The 24694-nt window shown below is 42.8% G+C and overlaps 1 protein-coding gene across 12 annotated transcripts in view; it reads left to right on the top strand.

Moving 5' to 3' along the window:
• Nucleotides 1-24694, top strand: part of LRP1 (LDL receptor related protein 1) — a 312513-nt gene that overhangs the window by 71617 nt on the left and 216202 nt on the right. For all 12 annotated transcript variants that reach the window (XM_083599706.1, XM_083599705.1, XM_083599704.1 and 9 more), the window contains one exon: nt 14237-14359. In XM_083599706.1, coding sequence (XP_083455832.1) covers nt 14237-14359 — 123 coding nt within the window. The remainder of the gene's footprint in view (nt 1-14236; nt 14360-24694) is intronic.

The following is a 24694-nucleotide window of genomic DNA, read 5'->3' as shown; positions in this document are numbered from 1 at the left end:
CCACCAGGGCTCTTCTTATGTAAATGTTCTCCCATTAATCATTATTTGATCCCACACTTTCCCCCCTCACTTTCCAAACCACAATAAGTTTGCTTGGTTTTTGAAAAAGGTGGATTTGCTAGGGTGACAGAGTGCTTTAATTCACTTCAATTACAGAAACCTGCATTTCAGGTATGTGCTGGAATCCCTCCTGCAAAATAGTGACAGTAGGGAGGTGACGCTTGTTGTTTGGCTTTGACACTTCCAGGGATACTCCCCTACATTGCCTGCCCAGCCTGTCTGCCTAGTGCTAGTTGCCTGGCAGTTGCAAGGGGGGTGGGGGAAGACTAGCAGGGGTAGACTAGAATGGAAATCTCTTTGCTGTGGCTTGCCCCTGGGGATAGTATGGGAGGGCATGATCTGGGAAAAGATGCTATGTTTTGTTGTGCCATTAGGAACATCTGCTTTACACATCAGCCTCACTCCTATCTATGTTTATTGCCAGTGCTGCTTCCTTTGCTAAAGTCAGGGCCAAACCATTTGCCTTCTCTGACAGAAAGTTAGAGAGGTAGAGCTTGGAAAGGACAGATTGGGATAAGGGAAAGCAAGGATGAGGGAATGATAGCTGGGTTGCTGCTTACTGGGTTTGAGCCTACAAAAACTCCATTCTGGTCTGGATTCTATTACACTGCAGATCAGCACCTGATGTTCTATTTAGGGCCTTTATATCTCAGCAGGGTGAGCTCTGAACATGTAAACACTTATTTCCATAATTTCTGATTATGGCATAATGCCTTAGCTTAAAGCAGTTAACTGTCTGCTGGAGGTGAGACTGCTTATCCCCCTCATGGTGCCCATTTAAAAATTCAAGTGTTGCTGTATATGCTTAAGGCAGGAAATTAAGTCTTTAAAAAAATTAATTAATTTAAAAGCATGTTTATACTCTGGGCTCTTCTGTGTGCTTGAATGAGGCGGGTAGCAGAATGAATATCTCAGATTCCTCAGCCCCCTTCGAGCATGCCCTCATGGGTCTGAATTGCGGCGTAGCCTTGAAGCAATCCTTGGGTATATTGGGTAGATGCACTGGTGTGGAGACAGGAAGAGGTTTTCTCTGCCATCTCTCGTAATAATATAAGTTAGGGTCATGCAATGAGGCTGAATGTTGGAAGATTCAGGACAGGCAAAAGAAGGTACAGAAATTATTCATTTGGTATTTAGCACATAGTTATAGAATTCACTTTCAGGATATGTAGTGATGACCACCAGTTTGGATGGCTTTCAAAGAGAATTAGACAGATTCATGGAGTTTAGGACTGTCAGTGGCTGCTAGTCCTACTTCCACTGTCAGAGGCAGCATGCCTCTGAACACCCACTGCTGGGAATCTCAAGTTGGGTTGTTGCACTCAGGTCCTGCTGGCAGTCTTCCCATAGATAGCTGGTTGGCCACTGTGAGAATAGGATGCTGGGCTAGATGGGACTTGGACCTAATTCAGCAAGGCTCTTCTTACGTTGCTGCTGCATTTGTTATACTTATTATGGTGTGTCACAGAATCAGTGCACACCTAGAGCAACATGGAGAAAATTATCCAACCTCCATGGTGAGGAGTTCTGTACGCTCCTTTATGAACACAGACTACCATGGATAGCATCTAATTTTAAAATTATTAGTGTGCTACTCTTGCAAGGTTCTCCCAGTTGTCTCTTATGCAGGTCAACACTTGTTAAGCTCTCACAGTGGTGCAACATCTGACACTCTAGATCATTCATGAGAACATTATGTAGCTGTGGATCTTGGTAGTACTAGTAGCACCAACATTGCAAATAGCTCAGTGGAGAGCACCAGCTTTGCATGCAAAAGATTCTAGGTTCAATTCCTGACATCTCCAGGTAGGGGTGGGAAAGTCCCCTGTCTGAAACTCCAGAGAACTGCTGCTGGTCTGTGTAGGCAATACAGAGCTAGATGGGCCAGTGGTCTGACTTAGTATAAAGCAGATTCCTTTATTTCTGCAGATTCTGGTTACTTTTCCACAGGCTTTTCTGCCTCTCAGCAGCACTTTGAAACACCAGCATCATTTTTGGTGTAAGAAGTATATGAAAGCACAGCCAGGCTAAAGCTTATTCATTGTTTGGCCCTATGGTTGTAATGAGATGCGGACTGGTAGTGGCATGGAGGTCAAGGTAAAGCAGAGCCAAATCAAGTCCCTAATGTATTTTGAAATCAGCAGATGTTGACCTTCAGAGATAACTTTAAAAAAGAGAAATGAATAAACATACCTAATCATTAGAAATAAATTATTACAAGTTTATATAATTACACAATGCAGAATAGTAAGTAAGCATGACTGCCAAAAACCACTGACATGGTACGACTGCAACTTTTAAGCAATCTTATTTAAATCAGTTCATCATACATTTCTAAATATCAAGCAGGAACAGTTAATATTCTGCAGCTAGTGTCCCCTGGAGGCTGTGATCTCTGCTGCCTCTGGATGTTCCTGATAGCAGTATACAGCTCTTTTCCAGCTTTGCTTATTGAAAATATGTAAGTCCTGCTTGCCTTTTCTACCAAGAACTTAACAAGGTTAGCTAGCAAAATAAATGCAAATAATAGAAAATATAACAAAGACTTAAAATGGAGGATAAAGCAGCAGCAAAGTCAGATCCTTTTAAAAAAGCTCCTTATATTCCTCCTTCCTGAAATGCTTAATCAAATAAAACAATTAGGTAACAAGGATAGTCTCCAGGGAGAGAGTTTCATTGACACAGAAAAGACCAGGGGTCAGCAACCTTTTTCAGCCGGGGGCTGGTCCACTGTCCCTCAGACCATGTGGTGGGTCGGACTATATTTTGGAAAAAAAATATGAACGAGTTCCTATTCCCCACAAATAACCCAGAGATGCATTTTAAATAAAAGCACACATTCTACTCATGTAAAAACGCGCTGATTCCTGGACTGTCCACGGGCTGGATTGAGAAGGCAGTTGGGCCGCATCTGGCCCACGGACCTTAGGTTGCCTACCCCTGGAAAAGACCCTGCCTCTTATTTCTATCCATCTAATTTCTAGCTCACTAATTCAAGTATTAAAAAAACAAAAACCTTTCAGGATATACAGTAGGGCTGTTCAGTAGATTATTAGAGGGTGAGTGGTGGGAAGCTATTGAATCTGTTGCATCTGTTGAGACCCAATGATCTTAAGGTCATGCTTGGACCTGAACAATCTGTAACTCTGGAAGAAAAATGGCTCAGGATAGCGTACATGAATCTCCCTGGTGCAGCCATGCAGTTCAATACTGAGACTTCCGAATTTGATGAAGGCTTCCCTTGACAGGCTTTGTGATTAAAATGGTCATGACAGAAGATAAAAAGAAAGTAAGATAAAAAGGGAAGTGATCTAGTGTGCCCAGTTCATCTAATGGGGAATAGGAATATATAGCTGGCTAACCAGATGGCTTACTCATGCAAACCTTTACTTATTGAGTAGTCTACAAGTGTAGCAGAGTAGCATCGGACCTTCAACTCTTGTTTTGTTAACAGGAAAATCTGTAGCTCAAACTGCACATTGCATCTGAGTTCCATGTTTGTTGGTTGATTTGTTTGGTAAGAGCCACATCAGTAATATATGAATTGGGATGGAGAAAGAGTGGGGCAGAGAGGCTGCTTAATCCTTATATTTTTAGGCAAGCATACCCCCAACTGCTTTTTCACCTGTGTTTTGGGAAACGGGGTGGGGGGGGATATAGGGGAGATATGGAATCTCTATATTTCTTCTCCCGTGGGTGAAAACAGCAAAGTATGGGGAGAATATGTCTGAGCTGGAAAAACCTACCAGAGGGTATAGGGCGGTATATAAATTCAATAAATAAAAAGGATTAAAAGGATTCTCTCAGCTCACCCTCGTGCGGCCCCATCTCACAGCTTATCCAGGCTGATTTTAGCTTTTACAAAAACAACAACAAAGCTACCGAGGGACAAAAAGATCACCCTTATGGTGTACCTTGAGCCATAATCCTAGGTATGGCCAGCTCTAGCAGACCACTTCTGCAAGCAGTTGTTCACCCAAGTAAACTGGCAAACGTGTTGTCTGAACTGGCTCTTAAAACCTGCTGAATCAAAAAAAAAAAGGGGGGGGTGTTTTTCCAGTGCTTACCCATTCATACCCCATTTGCCAACATGTAACAAACATCCTGTTCTGTTTCACTTGGTTTGGTTGGTTTGCATCCCTTCAGAGACTCACACCCAGTAGGTGTCTGAGAATTGGCTTTGTGGCTGGATGCTGACTGGGCCACAGAACCTAAACACTCACAGGAGCTTCTCTGAAAAGAACTGCACACATTTCTTAGGAAAGCACAGTCGGGCCTTTTCAAGGTCTGCAGTCTCAGGCAGCTGTGGTTTGCATCAGTTCACGTCAGGTCTACATTTCTGGGGTGATCTCACCCAACGTGTTGGTCAGGAATGTGCTTTTTTGTTGCTGTTTGCTTAAATGAAGGATTTGTGATCCAAGACCAGACAAATGGTTGGACTACGTACCCTCAAAAGTCCTGTCTTTGCCCAATGTTTGGATGGCTTGTGTCAAGGCTGCAGAAGCCAAGGTAGCTGCTAAGGTTCTATTTCAACTTCTGGCACATAAAGTATTAGAGAAGAAAAGGAAGAACAGAGCTGAAGACCCCTGGGCTTATCTAATAGGCTCTTTGAGTTTTCACACTGGGACCTGAAAGCAGTGAAAAAAACTGGCCATGCTTGGAAACTTAAGAGAGAGAGAGAGAGAGAGAGAGAGAGAGAGAGAGAGAGAGAGAGAGATCCTTTCTCTTCTGCCGGAATAGCTTCCTGCTTTTTATTTTTAGCAAGTTGGCGCTTGAATATCCCGGCTGCTAAAGAGGGGAGCATTTGAAAATGGGAGGCCTTGCAGCTGTACAATTCCCTGGCAATCTGAACTGGACTTTATACCCAGTATGAAGGGCCCTTTCTTTCCTAAGTTGAGAACTCTTCTGCATAAAGAACAGCTTTGGCTGCTACATCTGCTTTAACTTAAACTTTAAAAAGCACTGCAGCCACAGAAAAAAACTTGATTCATCATGGACTGGCTTTCTTCTTTTCTCTTTTAACAAAACAAAAAACGTATCCCTCTGTTAATGTCTAGCTTGACATCTCTGGACGTTTGGCACATTCATTCTAAGAGTGCTTTTTAAACTCTTACTTTTTATTTACAGAGGCCCCTGCATAATTTTTTTGCAGAGGTAAATTGTGTTTGACTGGATCTTCCATGAAAGCCACTAGGGATGGAACTATGTGCAAAAAGGTGTTATGACCAGAGAGGGAATGTGTTTCAAATTCCTATGGGTTAGTCTAACTTTTTTTTTTAATGGTCCCAAAGGCTCCCCCCAGAAATATGTAAATATTTCAAACCCTTAGGCACCAGCAACAAATTTATTGACCCAGGGAAGGCTAGAGGCTGCAGAATAATTGCAGCCTGAGAATGACTTGTGTCTTGCATTCATAGAATCATAGAATTGTAGAGTTGGAAGAGTCCCAAGGGCCATCTAGCCCAACCCCCTTCAATGAAGGAATCACAGCTAGAGAATCCATGACAGATGGCCATCCAACCTCTGCTTAAAAACCTCCAAGGAAGGAGAGTCCACAACCTCCCGATCCACTGTTGAACAGTTCTTACTGTCAGAAAGTTTTTCTTGATGTTTACTTGGAATCTCCTTTCTTGGAGCTTGAAGCTGTTGGTTCAAGTCCTGCCCTCCAGAGCAGGAGAAAACAAGCGTTCTCCCTCTTCTGTGTGATAGCCCTTGAGATATTTTAAGATGGCTATCATATCTACTCTCAGTCTCCTCTTTTCCAGGCTAAACATACCCAGCTCCTTCAACCGTTGCTCATAAAGCTTGGCTTCTAGACCCTTGATCATCTTAGTTGCCCTTCTCTGAACATGTTCTAGCTTGTCAGCATCTTTCTTAAATTGTGGTGCCCAGAATTGAACACAGTATTCTAGATGTGGTCTGACCAAGGTAGAATAGAGTGGTACTATTACTTCCCATGATCTGAACACTATACAGTGGTACCTCGGGTTAAGAACTTAATTCGTTCTGGAGGTCCCTTCTTAACCTGAAACTGTTCTTAACCTGAAGCACCACTTTAGCTAATGGGGCCTCCTGCTGCCACCGTGCCGCCGGAGCACGATTTCTGTTCTCATCCTGAAGCAAAGTTCTTAACCCAAGGTACTATTTCTGGGATAGCGGAGTCTGTAACCTGAAGCGTCTGTAACCAGAAGCGTATGTAATCCGAGATACCACTGTACTTCTGTTGGTGCAGCCTAGAATAGCATTAGCCTTTTTTGTTCCTGCATCACACTGTTGACTCATGTTAAGCTTGTGGTCCACCAAGACCCCTAAATCCTTTTCACATGTACAGCAAGTAAGCCAGGTGCTCCCCATCTTATATTTTTGCATCTGGTTCTTTCGGCCTAAGTGCAGAACCTTACATTTGTCCCTATTGAAATTCATTTTGTTACCTTGCACTCAGTTCTCCAATCTGTTAAGGTCATTTTGAATTCTGAATCTGTCCTCTGTGGCATTAGCTACCCCTCCCAGTTTGGTGTCATGAGCAAATTATCAAATTGAACAACAGCTGAACAACAATTGGCCTAGGACAGAACCCTGTGTGACCCTACTTGTCACTTTTTTCCAGGATGACGAAGAACCATTAATGAATACTGTACTCTTTGGGTTTGGTCAGTCAACCAACCAGCTACAAATCCACCTAACCTTGAACCTTGTTCAACCCATATTTTACCAGCTTCCTCATGAGAATATCATGAGGGACTTTGTCAAAAGCCTTAGTGAAATCAAGATACACTATGTCCACAGCATTTCCCTGATCCACCAATCTTTTAATTCCATCTAAAAAAGAAAAAAAGAAAAAAGAGATTGGTCTGGAACAACTTATTTTTGATAAACCCATGCTGGATCTTAGTCATTACAGCATCTTTTTCTAAGTGCTCACAGACATATCTGTCCTATGACCTTCCCTGGTATTGATGTCAAGCTCACTGGTCGTTACCTGGGTCTTCTTTTTTCCCTTTTTTGAAGATTGGGACAACATTTGCCCGCCTGCAGTCTGCAGGGACCTCACCTGTTCTCCAAGAATTCTCAAAGATCCTAGACAGAGGCTGTGAGATGACATTCGCAAGCTCCTTTAGCATCCTTGGATGCAGCTCATCAGGCCCTGGATATTTTAATTCCTTTGAAGTACCTAGGTGTTCCCTTACTCCTCTTTTCCTATCATGGGCTTCAGCTCCCATCATTTGTTCTATTATCACCAGGTTGGACATCACTTTCCTTGTGAAAAGTGATGTCCAACAGAGACAGAGGCAAAGTAGGTGTTGAGTAGTTAAACCTTCTCTCTGTCACCTAATAGCATTGCTCCGTCTTCTCAGTGCAGAAGCCCTACCACTTGCTTGTTCTTTCTCTTACTTCAGACATAGCCGAAGAAGCCTTTATTATTATTTCTAACATCTCTTGCAAGCATAGCTGTCAACTTACAGATTTGAAAGGGACCAGCAGCCTCGAAAATAAGGGATCAGCAGCCAAAATAAGGGATTTTAGTCAACCAGCTGAAATATGAAGTTAAAAGGGACCAGATAATGTGGGAGAGCAGCGCCAGTTTTTAGCCCTTCGTTTCCAGAGGTTGCTGCTCAAGACACCAGCTGATGAAACACTGCAATTAAATAACTACAAGCAGCAACCACTTTTCGCGCAAAACGAAGTCCAAGCTACGAAGATGCTGCTGCAGTTCTGTATCTTTTCTCTCGTGCTCCATCTGCAGCTCTCAGTTCCATCAGGCGGGGTGGGAGGAAGGGGGGGGGGAAATAGCACCCGAAGTAAACCCGCAGATCAGACCATCTGTCCTAGTCTACCACTACAAATTATGGGAGAAGTGCTTGCTCCGCTTTCCCCCTCCATGGTTAGCCCTTGGAACACCTGCCCGCACCTCCGCCTCCGCCTCCTCTCTCTGAACTGCTTTCTCTCGCTCTCCTCTCAAGGCCCCTCAGCAATTCATAGGCCGCGCCAGGCTGCCCATCTCATCCGGGTCCTTTGGCGGCGCAGCCACAGCATGGCCTAGCGGGAGCGGCGGCGACGGGCAGAGGGGAGGCCCCAGGCAGAGACGCTCAGTTCGGCGGCCATGAGGAGGATGGCGGTGGAAGGGGCTCCCGGGGGCCGAGGCTGGTGAGACGAGGCCAGAGGGGGGCAGGCTGGGCAGCCAGGCAACACAGTTGGAGCCTCCCTCCTCCCTGGCTGACAGGGAGGGAAGGAGAGGAGCTGCTTCCTTTGAAACCCAGGAAATTTAAGGGACATCATCAATAAGGAACAGCAGCGGGACACGGCGCTGGGATAAGGGAGTTTCCCGCCAAATAAGGGACAGTTGACAGCTATGCTTGCAAGCCTGAGCTCATTCTGAGCTTTAGCCAGCCTGACTTCCCCCCTGCAACTGTTAGCTATTTGTGTATATTCCTCCTTTGTGATTTCCCCTTTCTTCCATCTTTTATACATGCCCTTCTTAACTCTCAGCTCATCTGTAATCTGTCATCTGTAATGCAGCCACACCAGTTTCCTGAGATGCCTCACCCTTTTCTTTCTTGTTGGTATTGTCTGCGTTTGGGCCTTCAATATTTCTCCCTTTAGAATCTCTCATCCATCTTGGGACTCCCTTCTCTTTGAGTATTTCTGACCACAGGATCACACCCAGTAGCTCCTTCAGCTTTTTAGAATTGGCCTTCTTAAAGTCCAGAGTGTGTGTCCGACTACACTCAGCTTTCCCTTCCTCTGTATCATGAAACCCAGGAGGACATAATCATTTCAGACCTCAGTAGAATTTAGCCAGGCTGAGCTTTAGCCTGATCTTTAAACATGCTTGCCTTTGCATCATCAGTGTGGAGAGGATGTAGGAACTAATCTAACTCACCTTCTGAGAATTGGGGCTACCTTATCAGCAACATGTGTTTTTGTTTTGTACTGTGCAGACTTTTCTGTTTGGGAAGAAATGCTGCATCCCATGTCCTTTACAAGCTCTCATGTAAAGAATGTGTATCTGTCATGAATGTGTATCTGTCACATTCTCATATTTGGCACCCTCCTGTGTGTGGAGGGTAGGTTGCTACCATTTTTTCTGTCACATGAAAGAGGGCTCATGGTTTTGTGGCCTTGTTGGAGCTGGATGGCAATTGGCCAAGTCTTGCCTGGCGACCTGTGGGTCCTTTTACTGCATTTTCTGTTTCTGACTTTGATCTCCATTCAGAGTTCAGATGCCTCCCACTGAAAGTGAGTGGGTGGGGAGGGAGGAGGTATAGTTCAGTGATAGAGCACATCCTTGGCATGTAGGAGGCCTCAGGTTCAATGCCTGCTCAATAAAAAGCACCAGATAGCACGGTGGCCTGAAAGACCTCTGCCTGAGACCCTGCCAGTCAGAGTAGACAAAACTAGGCTGGATGGCCATATAACTGGTGCAAAGGTAGCTTTCCATGTTCCAGTGCGAAGAGTAACCCCAGTAACTGCCGCTTTCCAGAGGTGTGAGGCAGAGGGAGAGGGTCTGCTGCCACTGCTGCTGCTGTTGCTGCTGGAGGCTGGTTCCCATGGTGCTGTTCAGCTGGGAGGTCATGCTCTGTCAATTTTGAGGCCTTGGAGGATATCTTTGCCGTGAAAAGCTCTGTAAATCCAGGATGAGGCTTGGGTTTCTCCAAAAGCGCTTTGACAGGCTCGTCAGGATGAGATTAATTGGGGAGTGGAGAGACGAGGAAGAGCGGAGAAACACAGGCCAGGAGTAGTGGGTTGCCTTTTGTGTCTGAGTGGCAGGTCCCAGGGGTCAGCCATAGGGATAGTTTAACGGGAATATCCAATTATAATAACAGATAAGCTTAGAGCTTTGGCAGTGCTATAACTCTCTTGAGCTGATCTTCAGCTGCTGGGTACACTGTAGGCACTGATCCCCCCCTTCATTACAGACTCTTTAGGTTATCCACTTAAGAGTTGTTTGTGTCGGGATTTAATCTGCAGTCATTTTAGGCCTTACAGTACCGCCTGGTGAAGCTGAAGTACTTGAGAGCCACAGAACTCTTATGCATCCCAAATCCCAGGGACTTTGGAAATGAGATCTACTGTAATCAGTTGGGCATGGTTCTAGTTTGGATGAGTTAAGGTAGAAGCACTAGGTTTGTTTATTCCAGGTGGCTGGGTCTCCGTCTCCTGGATTTAGTTAGGGGGAGCTGCCTGAAATAATCAGTGCCTTTAATTGCAACACCCTGAGTTGAATTCCCCTCCAGCCACCTTCTTTCACCTCAGAATTCTAGGTCAGATGCTTCAGGAGCATGTTGCCTGCAGAGCAAGAGACCTCCTTGCCCTATTCTAAATCCATTTGTTCCTTGGGTGCTGTGATACTTCTTGGATTGTGGTTTAATTGCTCTTCTGCAGCACAGCCCCTCGGTTGGTGCTAATAGCATTGACTTTTTGGCTTTCATTGGCTTTGATTATTTTGCACATGTGTGATAGGACAAAGCTCCAAGGCATAGAAGATGGGCAGCAATTAGCAGATGACAGCTGCATCATGTAGAATGTCCTCCTTGAAGAATAGACTCTAGCAGCAGGAGACGTGGTGTGAATTAATGCCTACCAAACAGCGTTACAAATGCCCTAAAACAAGTTGTATGATTTCTGCAGTAGCATATCTTCTGCCTTCCCTGTACCCTTGCATCCCTTATCCCAATTTAATACTTGTAAATAAGAAGGAAGATCCACTTTGCCCTGGCTGGAGGCAGTCGTGGTATAATTTGTCCTTTGAATATAATAGCGTCTAATATTAGGTTAGACATTCAGAGCACAGATGGTTGGGGATGAATAAGAGAGGAAGTCGTAAGGCTCTAGTCGTAAGTCTCTGCATTTGTTGGACCATGCCAAGGTCCATCTAGCCATCATTCTGTCCCAACAGTGAGTAGCCAAAGGCTTCTGTAGACTCTCAACCTCTGCTGTTGTTTGCCCTCAACATGTGCTACATTGGAAGTATACTGTTTGCTAGCTTCTGTTTATTTACTCCTTATATCATGCCTTTCCTTTGAGGAGCTCAAGGCAGTGTACTCCCACCTTCCATTTTATCTTCACAACCACCCTGTGAGGTAGGTTGGGCTGAGAGAGAGGGAGAGTGACTGGTCTGAGGTTTAGCAGTGGGGATCTGAACCCAGGGTTCTCTGGTCTACTACTCTTAAGTGCTGCTGTTCTGTGTAGCTGCTGTGGCAAATAACCACAGATCCAACTGTCTGGGTCATGGTTTCTGCCCTTGTGCTTTCGCTAAAGCAGGTTTAGTATACTTGAAAAGTAATACCTGTGTCTTTGGGATGTGGTATCACTTTTATGGTATCCATGTTGACAGACATCTGTCAACAGATGCCTGGTTGGCATTGGAATTTGCATGATGCATCAGTCTTTACATTTTGGCAAATATGTTCAACTTGTCCTTTTATTTTTATACCACTAAGTCAGGTGAATTCGGAGAAGGCACCAATTCCCAGTCATCAAATTGGGACAAGAAAATAGGCATAAACAAAATATTAAGCCAGACAGCTACAGCCCTTGTTGCTGGCTGCATTGGGCAGGAAGCAAGTTTATGTAGGCTGAGAGAGAGTCATTGGCTCAAGATCAGCCAGAGAACTTCATGGTTAAGTGGGGGATTTGAGTCTGGGTCTCCCTAGACATGTCTGGCACTTTTAATCACTATACCCCACTGGTTTCTCTTCCTCTTGTGTGTGGATGTTGTAGAGCCTGACTGCTCCCACCTTATTTTGTTTCACCCTTTCTTTCATTTTTTGGAAAAAGTCCTGCACTGTGCTTTGAAGTCCCACTGGTCACCAGCATTTCAGAAGCCTGGTGCTTGACCCTGCCCAACCAAGTTGATCTTTTGGCCCTGCCCACTTGCCTTTTTACTGACCTACACATAACAGTGTGGTTGGCAGGTGGGTGTGGCTTGACCAAAATAGCCTGCTGGGCCTTATTTGGACCATGGACTGGAGGTTCCTCACCCCTGTTCTGCATTATATACTACGGTGTGTTGTGTGTATCTAACCAGGATTGGGTGGGAAGGAGAGTTTAACCCTCCTGCATTGAGTGGTCCCAACAATAAAATCTGGCCCACTTCCTATTTAAATTGAGAGGAAGACTCCCAGTTGTGCCTGTTGAAGCTTCCCTCCTGGTATAAGTAGCAGCTTGGGGGAGGTTTTAATTTGGACTTTGGTAGGAGAAGGGTTAAAACTCCTAATCCTAATCCCCTCCTCAGTTGAAATGGACACCACTAGACACTCTTCTAAGGCTCCTAATCCTACTTAGTGCTGGTGGCAGATCTCCTTTCCAGTTTGTTGGGAGAATGAAGAGATATGCCTGCCCTTCCTGCTTTCTGCTTTCACCATGAGAATCCAGCTATCTCCATCCCTGTAGCTAGTTAAGGAAAAGCAAAGTAATACAGCTGCCTGCTACATATTTAAGTGCACATCTTGTTCACCCCTCATTCAGTCTTCTTCTGGCCATAACGGCAGCTGAATCATGGAGAACATTCTTTGAGTTTTAACCTCACAGACCTCACAGAGCTTCATGTGTTGTTTTGTCAGCATTCAGTAGTCCAGATTGGAGGGGGAAGAATTATGTGGAAACATTATTTTCGTTGCTTGCCCACTGTTTACCTCTTCCCTTGAAAACAGCGTATATGTTTTTCAACTCCAAAGACCACCATATCAACAACGCACCACAGAAATGTACCTGTTTTCCAAATGTGGAGGCTTGGAAGGGATGAGCAGCCTTCTGAAAGCCACCCTTTAGTCAAACATATGCTGTGTTTGCACAGAAGAACTGTTCCATGTAGAAATAATGACATCAGATGTTCCCTTTGCAGTCACCACTTCAGAAGAGGCTATTCCGTGTGCCTCATCACCACTTGGAGAGTATAATCGAACAGAGCTGGGGGTCCAGATCACGTTAACGTTGCTATGTCAGGAGGGAAACTGATTAGCCCCCTGTATGCTCAGACAGCAATGGCAGAGACTGCAACCTTGACCTGGGAGAATGGGTGGGTGGGTGGGTTAACCTGTATAGTGCCCACACTCATATTGCCAGCATTGGGAATCCCAGCACTGCAAGCCATGGGTAAAGTTAGTCCTTCCTGTCTGAATGAATAGTGATTTGCACAGTGGTTGTGGAATTTTAAATCATTGTGACCCACTTGGGGAGAAGGGCTCAGTAAAAAAAATAATCAGAATATAATTATTAATTAATTAATAAGAAAAATAATAGCTATCCATTGAGTGTGTGATTAAGTTATGAACTGTGGACTTCCTGGCTCATAGTCTACATTCATAGACATATAATTTACACGAGGATGCTACCAGTTTCTGTATGTTTGTGGTCAGGCTGATATGTGAAGTGAATTCAGAGTTACATGGTCATTAAATGGTGGACAAAAGCCCATTGTCAACTGAAAGGCAGAATGGGTAGGTTTGGGACACATTAGAGCAGAGATGAGGAACCAGCTAGATATTGTTAGACTACAATTCTCATTATCCCTGTCAACTGGCCATGCTGGCTGGGACTGATAGGAGTTGGAGTCCAACACTGTATGAAAGGGGTGCAGGATACCCATCCCAGCACTAGAGCACCATAATGCTGGTTTACCTGTCCTCCATTGTCAACTGTGGGGTTGAAGTCAGTGTTCAGTCCAAAGTTTGAGTTTGAAGTTCTCATGCACTGACTTGACAGATTTTGTATCTTGGTGACTTGGGGGGCGGGGCAGGCGGATCACACTAGATGCTCTCTGTGGTTTGTTTCTGTGTTCCAATTAACCAATATTCAGATTTACCAACCAATGTACACACAATACATAGTCTGGCTTTAAACCTTCCACTTTGTTTTTATTTGGTGGTGCTTCCACACCAAAATTTAGCATGTAAATAAAAGAAAATGGATTGGGCTTCTAAGAGATGAATTATTATTCAGGGTAAATGGTCTTTTACAATTTGATTCGCGCCCTGACTCTTGGCTCCTGCTTTGCTCTAATTAATACCTCACATTTTAATCTGACACTTTCCTGAAGTGTTGTGAATATGGATGAGCCCTGTACCACGGTCAGAGTCAGCTTGCTTTTTAAGTGGCTAGCTTTGAAATGATTCTTAATGACATGTCTTGAAGAACTAACCCCCCTTTCTTTTTCCATTTGTTTGCCTCTATATAGCACCGAAGACATGTAGCCCCACAAAGTTTGCATGTAAAGATCAGATCACTTGCATATCCATGGGCTGGAGATGTGATGGAGAGAAGGATTGTCCAGATGGTTCTGATGAATCGCCAGATATATGTATGTATATTTCCTTAACTTTTCTCTTGTAATTATTTATATCCTGTATTGGTGATAAAAGACCACTTTCCCCATTTCATTTTCTCCCTGCATGCCATGACTCATCACATCCTTCTTACAGCCTTGAAAATGTTAACGCTAGCCTCTAAAGATGGAGGCAACGATATCATCCAGTTTTGGAATAGATAGACCATTTAGTATTCCTGCTACCATGTAGCCTCTGTGTGAGTGCAACTTGCAACGTCTTGGGCATTTCTGAATATGTTAACAAAGGTTAGCTCACACTCACATTTGACTTTTCCACTCCCCCTAAACTTGGGCAACTTGGGTCCCACCTCAGAGAGGATTTCTGGAACCTATATGACACATCCACCTACATAACCCTGCATGTGGAAAGTCAGTATGTCAGGTAGAAAGGTTCTAGCTTACCATTCTCATGAGCATGCTAGCTTTTCAAGTGCAAGAGGTTTTGACATAAGAGAGCACTGAAGCATGCAATCCTTCATTTCCCTTCTGAAGTGGCATACTCCCATTTGATGTTTCCCCCCTGAAAGTTTGGTGTTCCTCCTTTTTGTGTTGAGACATGAGTGTGAGAGCAAAGGCCTTTCTGGCAGTTTAGCATACCATGTTCCAGGTTATAAGTTTATACTGCAATAAATGCAGTTGCTGCACACTGGTTATTCAGCTAGTATTTCTGTGCAGCAGCAATTAATTTTCAGTTTATCGAAAATTGAATGGCAGAATTCTTGCCACTATTTCTGCTTAGCCTGTGATACTATCTCTGATCTGTCTCTCACCTGGCTGTCTGCTGAAGGAAGCTGCCTTATAACAGATCACATTATTTGTCTACACTGGCAAATGGTACAGTAAGGTCTCAGGCAGAGAGTCTTTGTCTTCTTAACTGGAGCTGCCAGGGATAGAACCTGGGACTCAAAGCATGCATGCACTTTGCCACTGAGCTGTTGCCCCTCCCCAGTAATACCCATTATCCTGAGAAGTGTCACTAGTGTTACAAAAAACACTTTGGGCTTCCACTAAAATTCCTTCAATGTTTTGCTCGAGGAAGAACCCTAACACTTCCATTGAATTTTAGGTGAAATTTCTGTGGCAACAAGAACAGGTTGATGGGCCCCAGAGTCAGGCCCTTTTCAGTGGTGCCCCCCCATCAGAATTCCCTTCCTAGGGAACTCTGCCAAGTGCCCTCTTTAGTTTTCTTTGGACAGAGCTTGAATAGGGTTTGTCTTGCTTTATTAGAGCCTTTTCTGACTACGGTAATTTTATGTTGGTGAGTGTGTTGGAACTGGCATGTTTTAAAATTCTTTGTGCATTGTGACTTCTTGTGGTTTTTATGCTTATTTTTGTAAGCAATCCTAGTGAGCTCTTTGTCCTAAAAGGTAGGATGCTAATATCTAAAACAATCAAACAAATAAAATAATTATGTGTGCATTGCAACATAGCTAGAGGTATTGCTTTTGATACAAGTTTCTTTCCTTCTTTTTCATTTCATTTCATTTCATTTCTATACCACTTTATATTTTTAAGAAAAAATCTCAAAGCAGTTTACAGAATATTAAAACATCAATAAAAAAATCAATAAAACAAAGCAACATAATTAACAGAAAACTAAAATATTGTCTTAAAGATTTCAGAATAAAACATTACAAAGGAGGTCAACTACAGAATAGATATTTAACACAAACGAAGTTAACAAAATACTTAACTCAAATAAATACATTGCTAAGTGAATGTTGGGGAAGGTACGTAGCTCAGTGGTCGAACACCTGCTTTTCATGCAGAAGGCCCCAGGTTCAATTCCTGGTGTCTCCAGGTGGAGCTGAGAGAGATTCCTGCCTTAAACCCTGGAGAGCCGCTGCTAGTCAGTGTAGATAGTCCTGACCCATATGGACCCAGTGGTCTGACTTGGATAAGGCAACTTCCGTAACAGGAAGTGGAGTGGACTAGATGTTGGTTTGAGCATTCAGGAAAGGGACCGGTTAGGTAAGCCAAACTTGGCACATGCTCGTAGCTTCATGGCCTTTTTTCTGCATTGCAAAAAACCATGGATGAGTTTTCTAACTGACAAAATATATATGAATGCAACATTGGTGGCGGGCCCTCCATTTCTTTGGACAAGACATGAATGTATAGTTCACACAAACAACTTTAGTTTTTAAACCCTATATGAATAAATAATCACTGCTGAAACCTGCTTTGTTTATGCAAAACTAACCCTAAACCACTCTTACCAGAAAAACCATTTGCCATGCAAGCCTTCCCATAGCTGCGGAAGGTACAGCAGGAAAGTCTGAGAGTTATTTGGGCAGCAGCAATGCACACCAGCAGGACCAATGCAGAAATTGGACTGTTTTTCTTCTAAGCAAGCATTTTGTTCCCTTTTAAAAATTAAAACGGAGGGGTGTTGCACAGTATTTAACCAAAATCACATTTGGTTAATGTTATCATTAATCAGATATGACAGAAAAGGTTTGTTACAAAGCTGAATAGATTGCATCAGATAATGTACTTTCTGTTGCTAATGAATTAAAGTGAAGGCAAAGCTGACTGTTGAAATGGATGGCAGTTGTGATTAGTCACCAATTCCACACCTACACTTACCCAGTTTTCAGAAAGCCTAGATAGTTAGCAGCAGTCATTTTGCCTTTAGATTTCTCTACTGTCTGTCATCTTTTATCCCAGTATTATTTGATTTTACATGGAAAATGACAGAAATGTTTTTTGTGCTGAGCTCCTTGTAAAAAACAAAACAAAACAAAACACCCACCCACCCTAAGTTGCAGCCCCCCACGCATTTACTCCTGAAGGGTACTAGTGCATTCAGGAGGGTGGCCCCAAGATCAGAAAGAAGGCTATAAATTTTTGGCATGGTTACTTGACACTGAGAAATATGAAGTGTAATAGAAACAGTAAAAGAAGAAGAAGATTCAAGTTGATGCTAGAGCACTGAAATTCAGGATCTGTCTGCTATTGTAGTGGCTGGGAAGGAGTTTTTCCCAGGCCAGATTGACTAGTGAGTCTGCGCGGGGGGGGGGGGCCTTCCCTTCAAGTGGGTGACTTCATATGTTGTGTGGGGATGTGCACAAATTAATAGCTTTTAAGAGACTTGAAGGCAATATGGTAGACATGTCATGGCATAAACATTCCATTTTGTATGTCTCAGCACTGTCTCTAGATATTTTTTAATGGGGTGCTGGAAAAGCTGGATGAAACTCAAAGAAGGAGGGCTAGACTGTTGGAATGGTTTCACACACAGTTTGCACATGAGTTTTCTGAAAAATTCTGAATTGGAAAAAATTTCTGTGCAAATTGGTAATCTGCATAGGGCAAGATGCCTCAGAAAGTTTTCAGTTTGCATTGAAGAATGATCTGATTTAGCATATTTACTGTACATACATTTAGTAAACAGCCCTAAAAACATGAAGTATTTTTCTTGCAATCAGAAGACTTTCATTGTTACTAATGAACTTATAAGAGGGAAATTTGCTCACATGCCTTTTTTAAAAAAAGAAAAAGATGAGGGAGTGCAAGCAGGAGTGAAATTAACTCACAACCAATCTTGTCAGGTTTCTCCACACTTGGACATTAACTATTGAAAGCAATTGGAATTAGGACACTTGAGTTAAAACAGATTTTTCCATGTGGGAACCTCCCCAACTCCTTTATGTTGTATGTTTTTCAAGGTACCAAAGCCAATTGGGAATAATGTGAACGCAGAATGTGTTTCCATTACTGCAGCATCTTCTTTTTGCTTCTGGTAACAACAACAAGTTAACAAATAAATCCTCCCAAACCCTGAAAATTTACTTTAAAATGTAAAAATCTTCCCAGATGGGCATGTTGGCTCCCCAAAAGAGGATGTGTCTGGGATTTCCCAGACATATGGCAACCCTAACCTTGGGCTTCCTGGTGCCTTCCAGCTGAACATAGTAAGCTAGGAGGTACTGAGAATTCAATTTGCCAAATTTCCCAGACGTAATCTGAGCATGTTTGAAAGAAACTGGCAGTGTTTAGGTCTTAGAAATGAGGGCTGTGCTACGACTGCAAGGGTTGTACATCAGCTGTCCTGCCTCAGTCCCTTTTTGGGAAATGAGAGGGGACTAGTGTCACAAGGATAGTCTGGCAGTAGGAGGAGCTAATCCTACCTGAGGCAATTTACATGCTGGGCCTGAAATTTGGGGAAATTCAGGCCTAGTTCCCATTTCTCAGAATATCCGGATCTGTTAGTGAACTCCCTTTTTCACAAAGTGCCTGTCTGTGAATGTTGAAGCATCATCTGTCAAATAGCCAACTTCTTCCTGAATCATTAAATAAGTTTGTAGGCTATGGCAGAAAGTATTTGTGACCTAGATACAAATCCTACCTTGGCCATGCAAGTAGCTTTAACGTTGAAAACATGTATGATTTTCTTCTTGTTTGTACAATAGAGCAAACTTTTTTCTTTTTCTTTTTTGCAGGCTTAGTTAAGTAAGAATGTATTCAGCCTTTGTGATTCCAGGAACATTAAAATGAATTAAAACCACATTCCCTCTCCACATTCATTCAATTTTTTATTATTCCTACATAACCACCTCCTCGTTCTTCTTCTGTTTGGTGGTTGTGTGGTGAATTCACTGGAAATTAATACTTTTTGGAGAGGCTGGCTGCAGTATCTGATCTTATAAATATTGGGCTGTACCCATCTAGGTTCTACTTAGAGTACACCCATTGAAATTAACAGATGCCAGTTGTATATTAATTTCAGTGGATTTCCTTTGAGCATGACTAACTTTGAAGACAACCCATTCTCACTATTGGGTTGAGATGCTTATAATTGTATCATTAGGAGATTTCAAAGCATACCGGTGGTCCATAACTGTTCCCAGTCAGCAAACATAATGTTATGACCAATGTCTTGTGCCCATTTAATCATAGCTGATTTAACCGTCTCATCCTGTGTATTCCATTTCAACAGCAAGTTGTACATTCTTGACAGATTCTTAGTATTGGGTTCCAATAACTCTGTTTCTAATTTTGACCTCTCCACCTGGAAGCCAATTTTCCTGTCCAATTTGAAAACTTCATTTATCTGATAGTAATGAAGCCAATCTCTTACTTTTGACTTCAATTTCTCGTAGCTCTGCAGTTTCACTTTTCCCTCCTCATGTTCTATAATTTCCCAATATTTTGGCCATTTGGGTTCCATATTAAGTTTTTTCACTTCCTTAGCTTCCATTGGTGACAACCACCTGGGGGTTTTATTTTCCAACAAATCTTTGTACCGAATCCAAACATTATATAGTGCTTTCCTAACAATATGGTTTTTGAAACCTTGATGAGTTTTAACCTTGTCATACCATATATATGCATGCCAGCCAAATCTGTTATTGAACCCTTCCAAATCCAAAATGTCTGTATTCTCAAGAAGCAGCCAACTTTTCAGCCAGCAGAAAGCCGCTGATTCATAATACAACTTTAAGTCTGGCAGGGCAAACCCCCCTCTTTCTTTTGCATCAGTTAGTATCTTAAATTTTATTCTGGGCTTTTTGCCCTGCCAGACAAATCTAGATATATCTTTTTGCCACCTCTTGAAACAATCCATTTTGTCCAAAATCTGTAATGTTTGAAACAAAAACAACATTCTCGGCAAGACATTCATCTTAATAACAGCAATTCGGCCTAACAAGGAAAGTCTCAGGTTTAACCATACTTCTAAATCTTTCTTAACTTCTGACCAACATTTCTCATAGTTATCTTTAAATAGGTTCACATTCTTAGATGTCAAATTAATCCCCAGGTATTTCACCTTCTTTGCTACCGTTAAACCAGTTTCACTCTGAAACCTCTCTCTTTCAACCACTGTTAGATTTTTATCCAATACTTTCGTTTTCTGTTTGTTCAGCTTAAATCCTGCTACTTGACCAAATACTTGTATTAGTTCTAAAACTCTTTTCGTACTAGTGTCTGGCTCTTGTAATGTTAAAACTAGATCATCTGCAAATGCTCTCAATTCAAGTAGTGACATTCATGCATAATATTACAATTCCTGGTTTTGCATTTCATCAATAATAAATAAAACTATATTAAGAGATGTTTGCCTGGTCACTGTTAATAATGTCACTATTATGTTAGACATTCTCCCACCATGTTTGTTGTGAGCCTTTCGTGACCAAACTAAGCCCCCTAGAGCAAAATACACACCAGGAGGCTTAGTTTGGTCAGAATCGAGTCTACACTTCCAGAGTTAATGCTAAATACATTACTTCTAATAAATGAGCCACCATAGCCTGTAGAGATCTTTGTGAAAATTTGTGTCCTGGACTTTTTAGACTCCTCTGGGACGCGGGTGGCGCTGTTGGTTAAACCACAGAGCCTAGGACTTGCCGATCAGAAGGTTGGCGGTTTGAATCCCCGCAACGGGGTGAGCTCCCGTAGCTCGGTCCCTGCTCCTGCCAACCTAGCAGTTCGAAAGCACGTCAAAGTGCAAGTAGATAAATAGGTACCGCTCTGGCGGGAAGGTAAACGGCGTTTCTGTGTGCTGCTCTGGTTCGCCAGAAGTGGCTTAGTCCTGCTGGCCACATGACCCGGAAGCTGTACGCCGGATGCCTCGGCCAATAAAGCAAGATGAGCGCTGCAACCCCAGAGTCGGCCACAACTGGACCTAATGGTCAGGGGTCCCTTTACCTTTACCCTTGTATTATCTGAAACCAAAGGGCACATTGGTTTGCCAGATGTGAAAAATATTGGCATTATTTTCAGCTCTCCTCCCCCACTGTATGTCCAAACCAGGCACCATGGTTTGTTTCACTCTCAAGGTGTATTCTTGGCTTACTGATTTGTAGTTTGTTGGAGAGAAACAAATTATTATTCCTAGTTCTGATGTTTCTGTTTTAACTATCTGTGCTTTTATCTCCTGTTTTACCTTGTGAACCACCCTGATATCTTTTGATGAAAGGCAGTATGCAAATGTCATAAATAAAATACATAAATAAATAAACAGAATGATGGAATGCTGAGTTGGGGGTGGGGGTTGGTTTGCTCTGAACGTTAGTTGGAGGAGAAAAACATCTGAGCTAGGTGTGTTCACAATAAAGCGTTAAGTATGGTTTACCATCATGTGGGAAGTGAGCCAGTATCTCAAAAAGCCACCTATGCTGATAGTTTTGGATTTAAGCCAATTAATTTACTATACTGAGATCTACGGGTATACAGTGGTGTACAAATGTAATAAATAAATGAATACATAATCTGTGGACCAGTAATCCTAGGCTGGATTCCAAGTAAGTCTTTCTGGTGCAAACCAGGGAGATGGTGTGCTCTGTGAGTGCCCAGAATCCATTCCATTATGATTGCAGAGTTAGCACTTTTCTTTGGGCCCAGTGATTCATTTCCTGACAGCAGAGCCTTTGCTTTGGTTTCTGTGTGCAGATTTGTTCTAGAAGAATGAATAAGAAAAGCCTGATGGATCAGTCTCTGCAGTTTTTTCCTCATGTGCGAAGCCCCCTCACCCTTACCTTACCCCCTTTTAGAAGGAGACAAGAGCAAACACCCTAGATGCTATTTACAAGTATAATGCAACAGCTGTGAGGAAGCCGTCAAGGAGAAACCATCTAGGACTGAATATTGTGGCAGTATGTTTGATAAGGAGTCAGTCAGTTTCACTCATTCTTGTCTGTTCTCCAGGATCCTGGGGAGACATTTTCCCCAGCCCTGCTACTTGAAAACCTTAAAAGGAGATGCTAGGGATTGAAACCAGAAACTTCCATATGCAGAAATATACATCACTGAACCATGATTCGCTCTGAAAACATTCAACAAAGCTATGTTTCTCCCCAAAGCCCATAGGCTACCTTGTCCAGCTTTTCCCAAATTTAGCTCCCCAGATTAATTTAATTCTTTAATGGTACTGCATGATTGCAACAAAATCTCTATAAACAACTTACAATCAATTTTAAAATTATAAATAAAAACAGTTAAAAGCAATTAATTATAAACATTTTTAAAAAGAAATTGAAATAAGCAATAAACTCAAAAGAGATGATAACACACCTGTGTCTGGATAGGCTTTCCTGAACAAAAATGTTGTAAGCAGGTGCTGAAAAGGATACAGTGAAAATGCCTGATGTCAATAGGCAGGGAGTTCCAAAGTGTTGGAACAAGTATTGTGGGGCTTCTGTTCTGCGGAACGGACACTGTTACAAAGTGGTCAAGCAGGCACATACAGGACAAGGTGATCCCTCAAGTAAATTGGTCTCAAGCTGTTTAGGGCTTTATATACAGCAAATGGGTAACCAGTGCAGATCTTTGAACAGAGGTGTTATATGTAGACACGGTCTTGCTCTGCTCAGCATCTTGTGTTGCAGCATTCTCCACTAACTGCAGTTGCTGGATCATTTAATGTTGCTGTTATTTATTCACTGTAGATGTTGTTGGGTTGTGTTTGTGTGTGAGAGATTGCAGATGTTGGACTGCAACTCTCATTATTCCTGTCTATTGGCCACAAACCTGGGGATGATCATGGGGCTGGAACAACTCCTCTGTGAGGAATGTTCACAGCATCTGGGGCTTTTTAGCTTAGAAAAACTGTGAGGAAGAGGAGAGACACAGTGGAAGAACATAAAATGTGCATGCTGTGAGTCAGAGAGGAGGCTGTCTTGCATAATACTGGAACCAGTGTCATCTAATGGAGCTGATTGTTTGATTAATGTCTTACTTCACACAGCACATAGTTACTTTATGAAATCCCACCCCCTACTACAGGATATAACGAGGGCTGCCAAATTGGGCAGCTTTGAAGAGAGAGTAGAGAAATTCATGTAGGATCAGGCTATCAGAGGCTGCTGGTTATGATGGCTACACATTACCTCCAAGGTCAGAGTCAGCTGGGGAGCAGTGATTGAGGTCATGGCCTGCTTATGGGCTTTCCATAGGTGCATCTGGTTGGCCACTGGGAGAAACAAAAGGATGTTGGACTAGGTGGGCCTCAGATCTAGTCAGGCTCTTGTTATGTTCTTAGTTGTGCTTAGAGGCAAGTATCCCAGAATAAATGACTGCAAAGCCTTTTCTCATAAATTGCTCTAGAGCAATTGATTTCAGATTACGATAAGAGAGGAGATTCTTCCGGGATGTTTGCCAGTTCTCTGTAAACAATATTTCAAAGAGGGTGATCATTGTGAGAGAAGGCTAGGCCCCAGTTATTTGTGGTTTTGAGGAATGAGAGGCTTATTGTAGCAAGGCTTTGGCAAATTGCGACTGATCTCCATTTCCCTCTAAAATTTGGAGTGGGAGCTAGTGTGGATATGGCACTTTCAGAGATTTTCCTGCTGTGGAATATCACAACATCTGCTTCTGGGATTTGGTGGGGAGGAATGCCTTTTGCAATTTCTAATAATAAAACTAGCAGTGTAATCTTTGGTGAGTTCCCACTTTAAGTATTACATGTGAAGTGCTTTGAAATATTGGCTAAGATTCTGCATGTATGGCCTTGGGAACGCTCTACTCCTTCATTTGTTAAATGAGGAGTATATCAGCTCCTGGTAAAAAACAAGAACATGGCCCGTAAGGCCTCTTTGATAGGTCTTTCATCATCTTTTCTTCCCCACCTGGAGTATGATATTGCCCTCAAAACTGTGAAACAGAGGTTATGGGATATTGCCTTTAGTGATTTACGATCTCGCTCACATGTGACCTGTGGCCCATCTGTGTCATGAATCCAATATCAGCAGGGTTTTTTGTTATCTCCCTACTTTAAGAATTTTACCAAGATTCTTGGGGGGAAGCCATGACTGTTAAAGTGGTACACAAATGCTTTAAGTGGTATGCTTTCGAACTGCTAGGTTGGCAGGAGCTGGGACCAAGCAACGGGTGCTCAACCCATCGCAAGGATTTGCACCGCCAACCTTCTGATCGGCAGGCCCAAGAGGCTCAGTGGTTTAGACCACAGCGCCACCCGTGTCCCTAGACAGGTTAGACAGCATCTAATCAATCCTAAACACCCTGGAATTGCTGACTCTTTTCTTGTCAGGGTTCTCCTTGAGGATAAGATTGATACTATTAAACTGGCTGTAACAAAATTCCTCTCGGAGGCAGTAAAAATCAGAAATCAGTATGTACAGGCTAAAGCTGCTGTGTTGGCCAGCAAGGTCAATCTTACATCTTAACAACTGTTGATATATACTATTGTTGTACTGTGTATTGTGGGTCTATAGACCACAATAAAGCTTTGTGTGTGTATTACATCACTCCCGTGAGTAGACCACTAAGCTGAGTTACTACTAGGGTGAGATAGCTGCACTAATATTTACATTGTTTTGCAAAATGAAAGCTTCTGCAAAACTTGAA

This window comes from Podarcis filfolensis (genome assembly GCF_964270895.1).
Source record: "Podarcis filfolensis genome assembly, chromosome: 2".
Taxonomy (NCBI): Eukaryota; Metazoa; Chordata; class Lepidosauria; order Squamata; family Lacertidae; genus Podarcis; species Podarcis filfolensis.
Note: the sequence above shows the minus strand (reverse complement) of the source record. Positions and strands in the feature narration are given on the sequence as shown.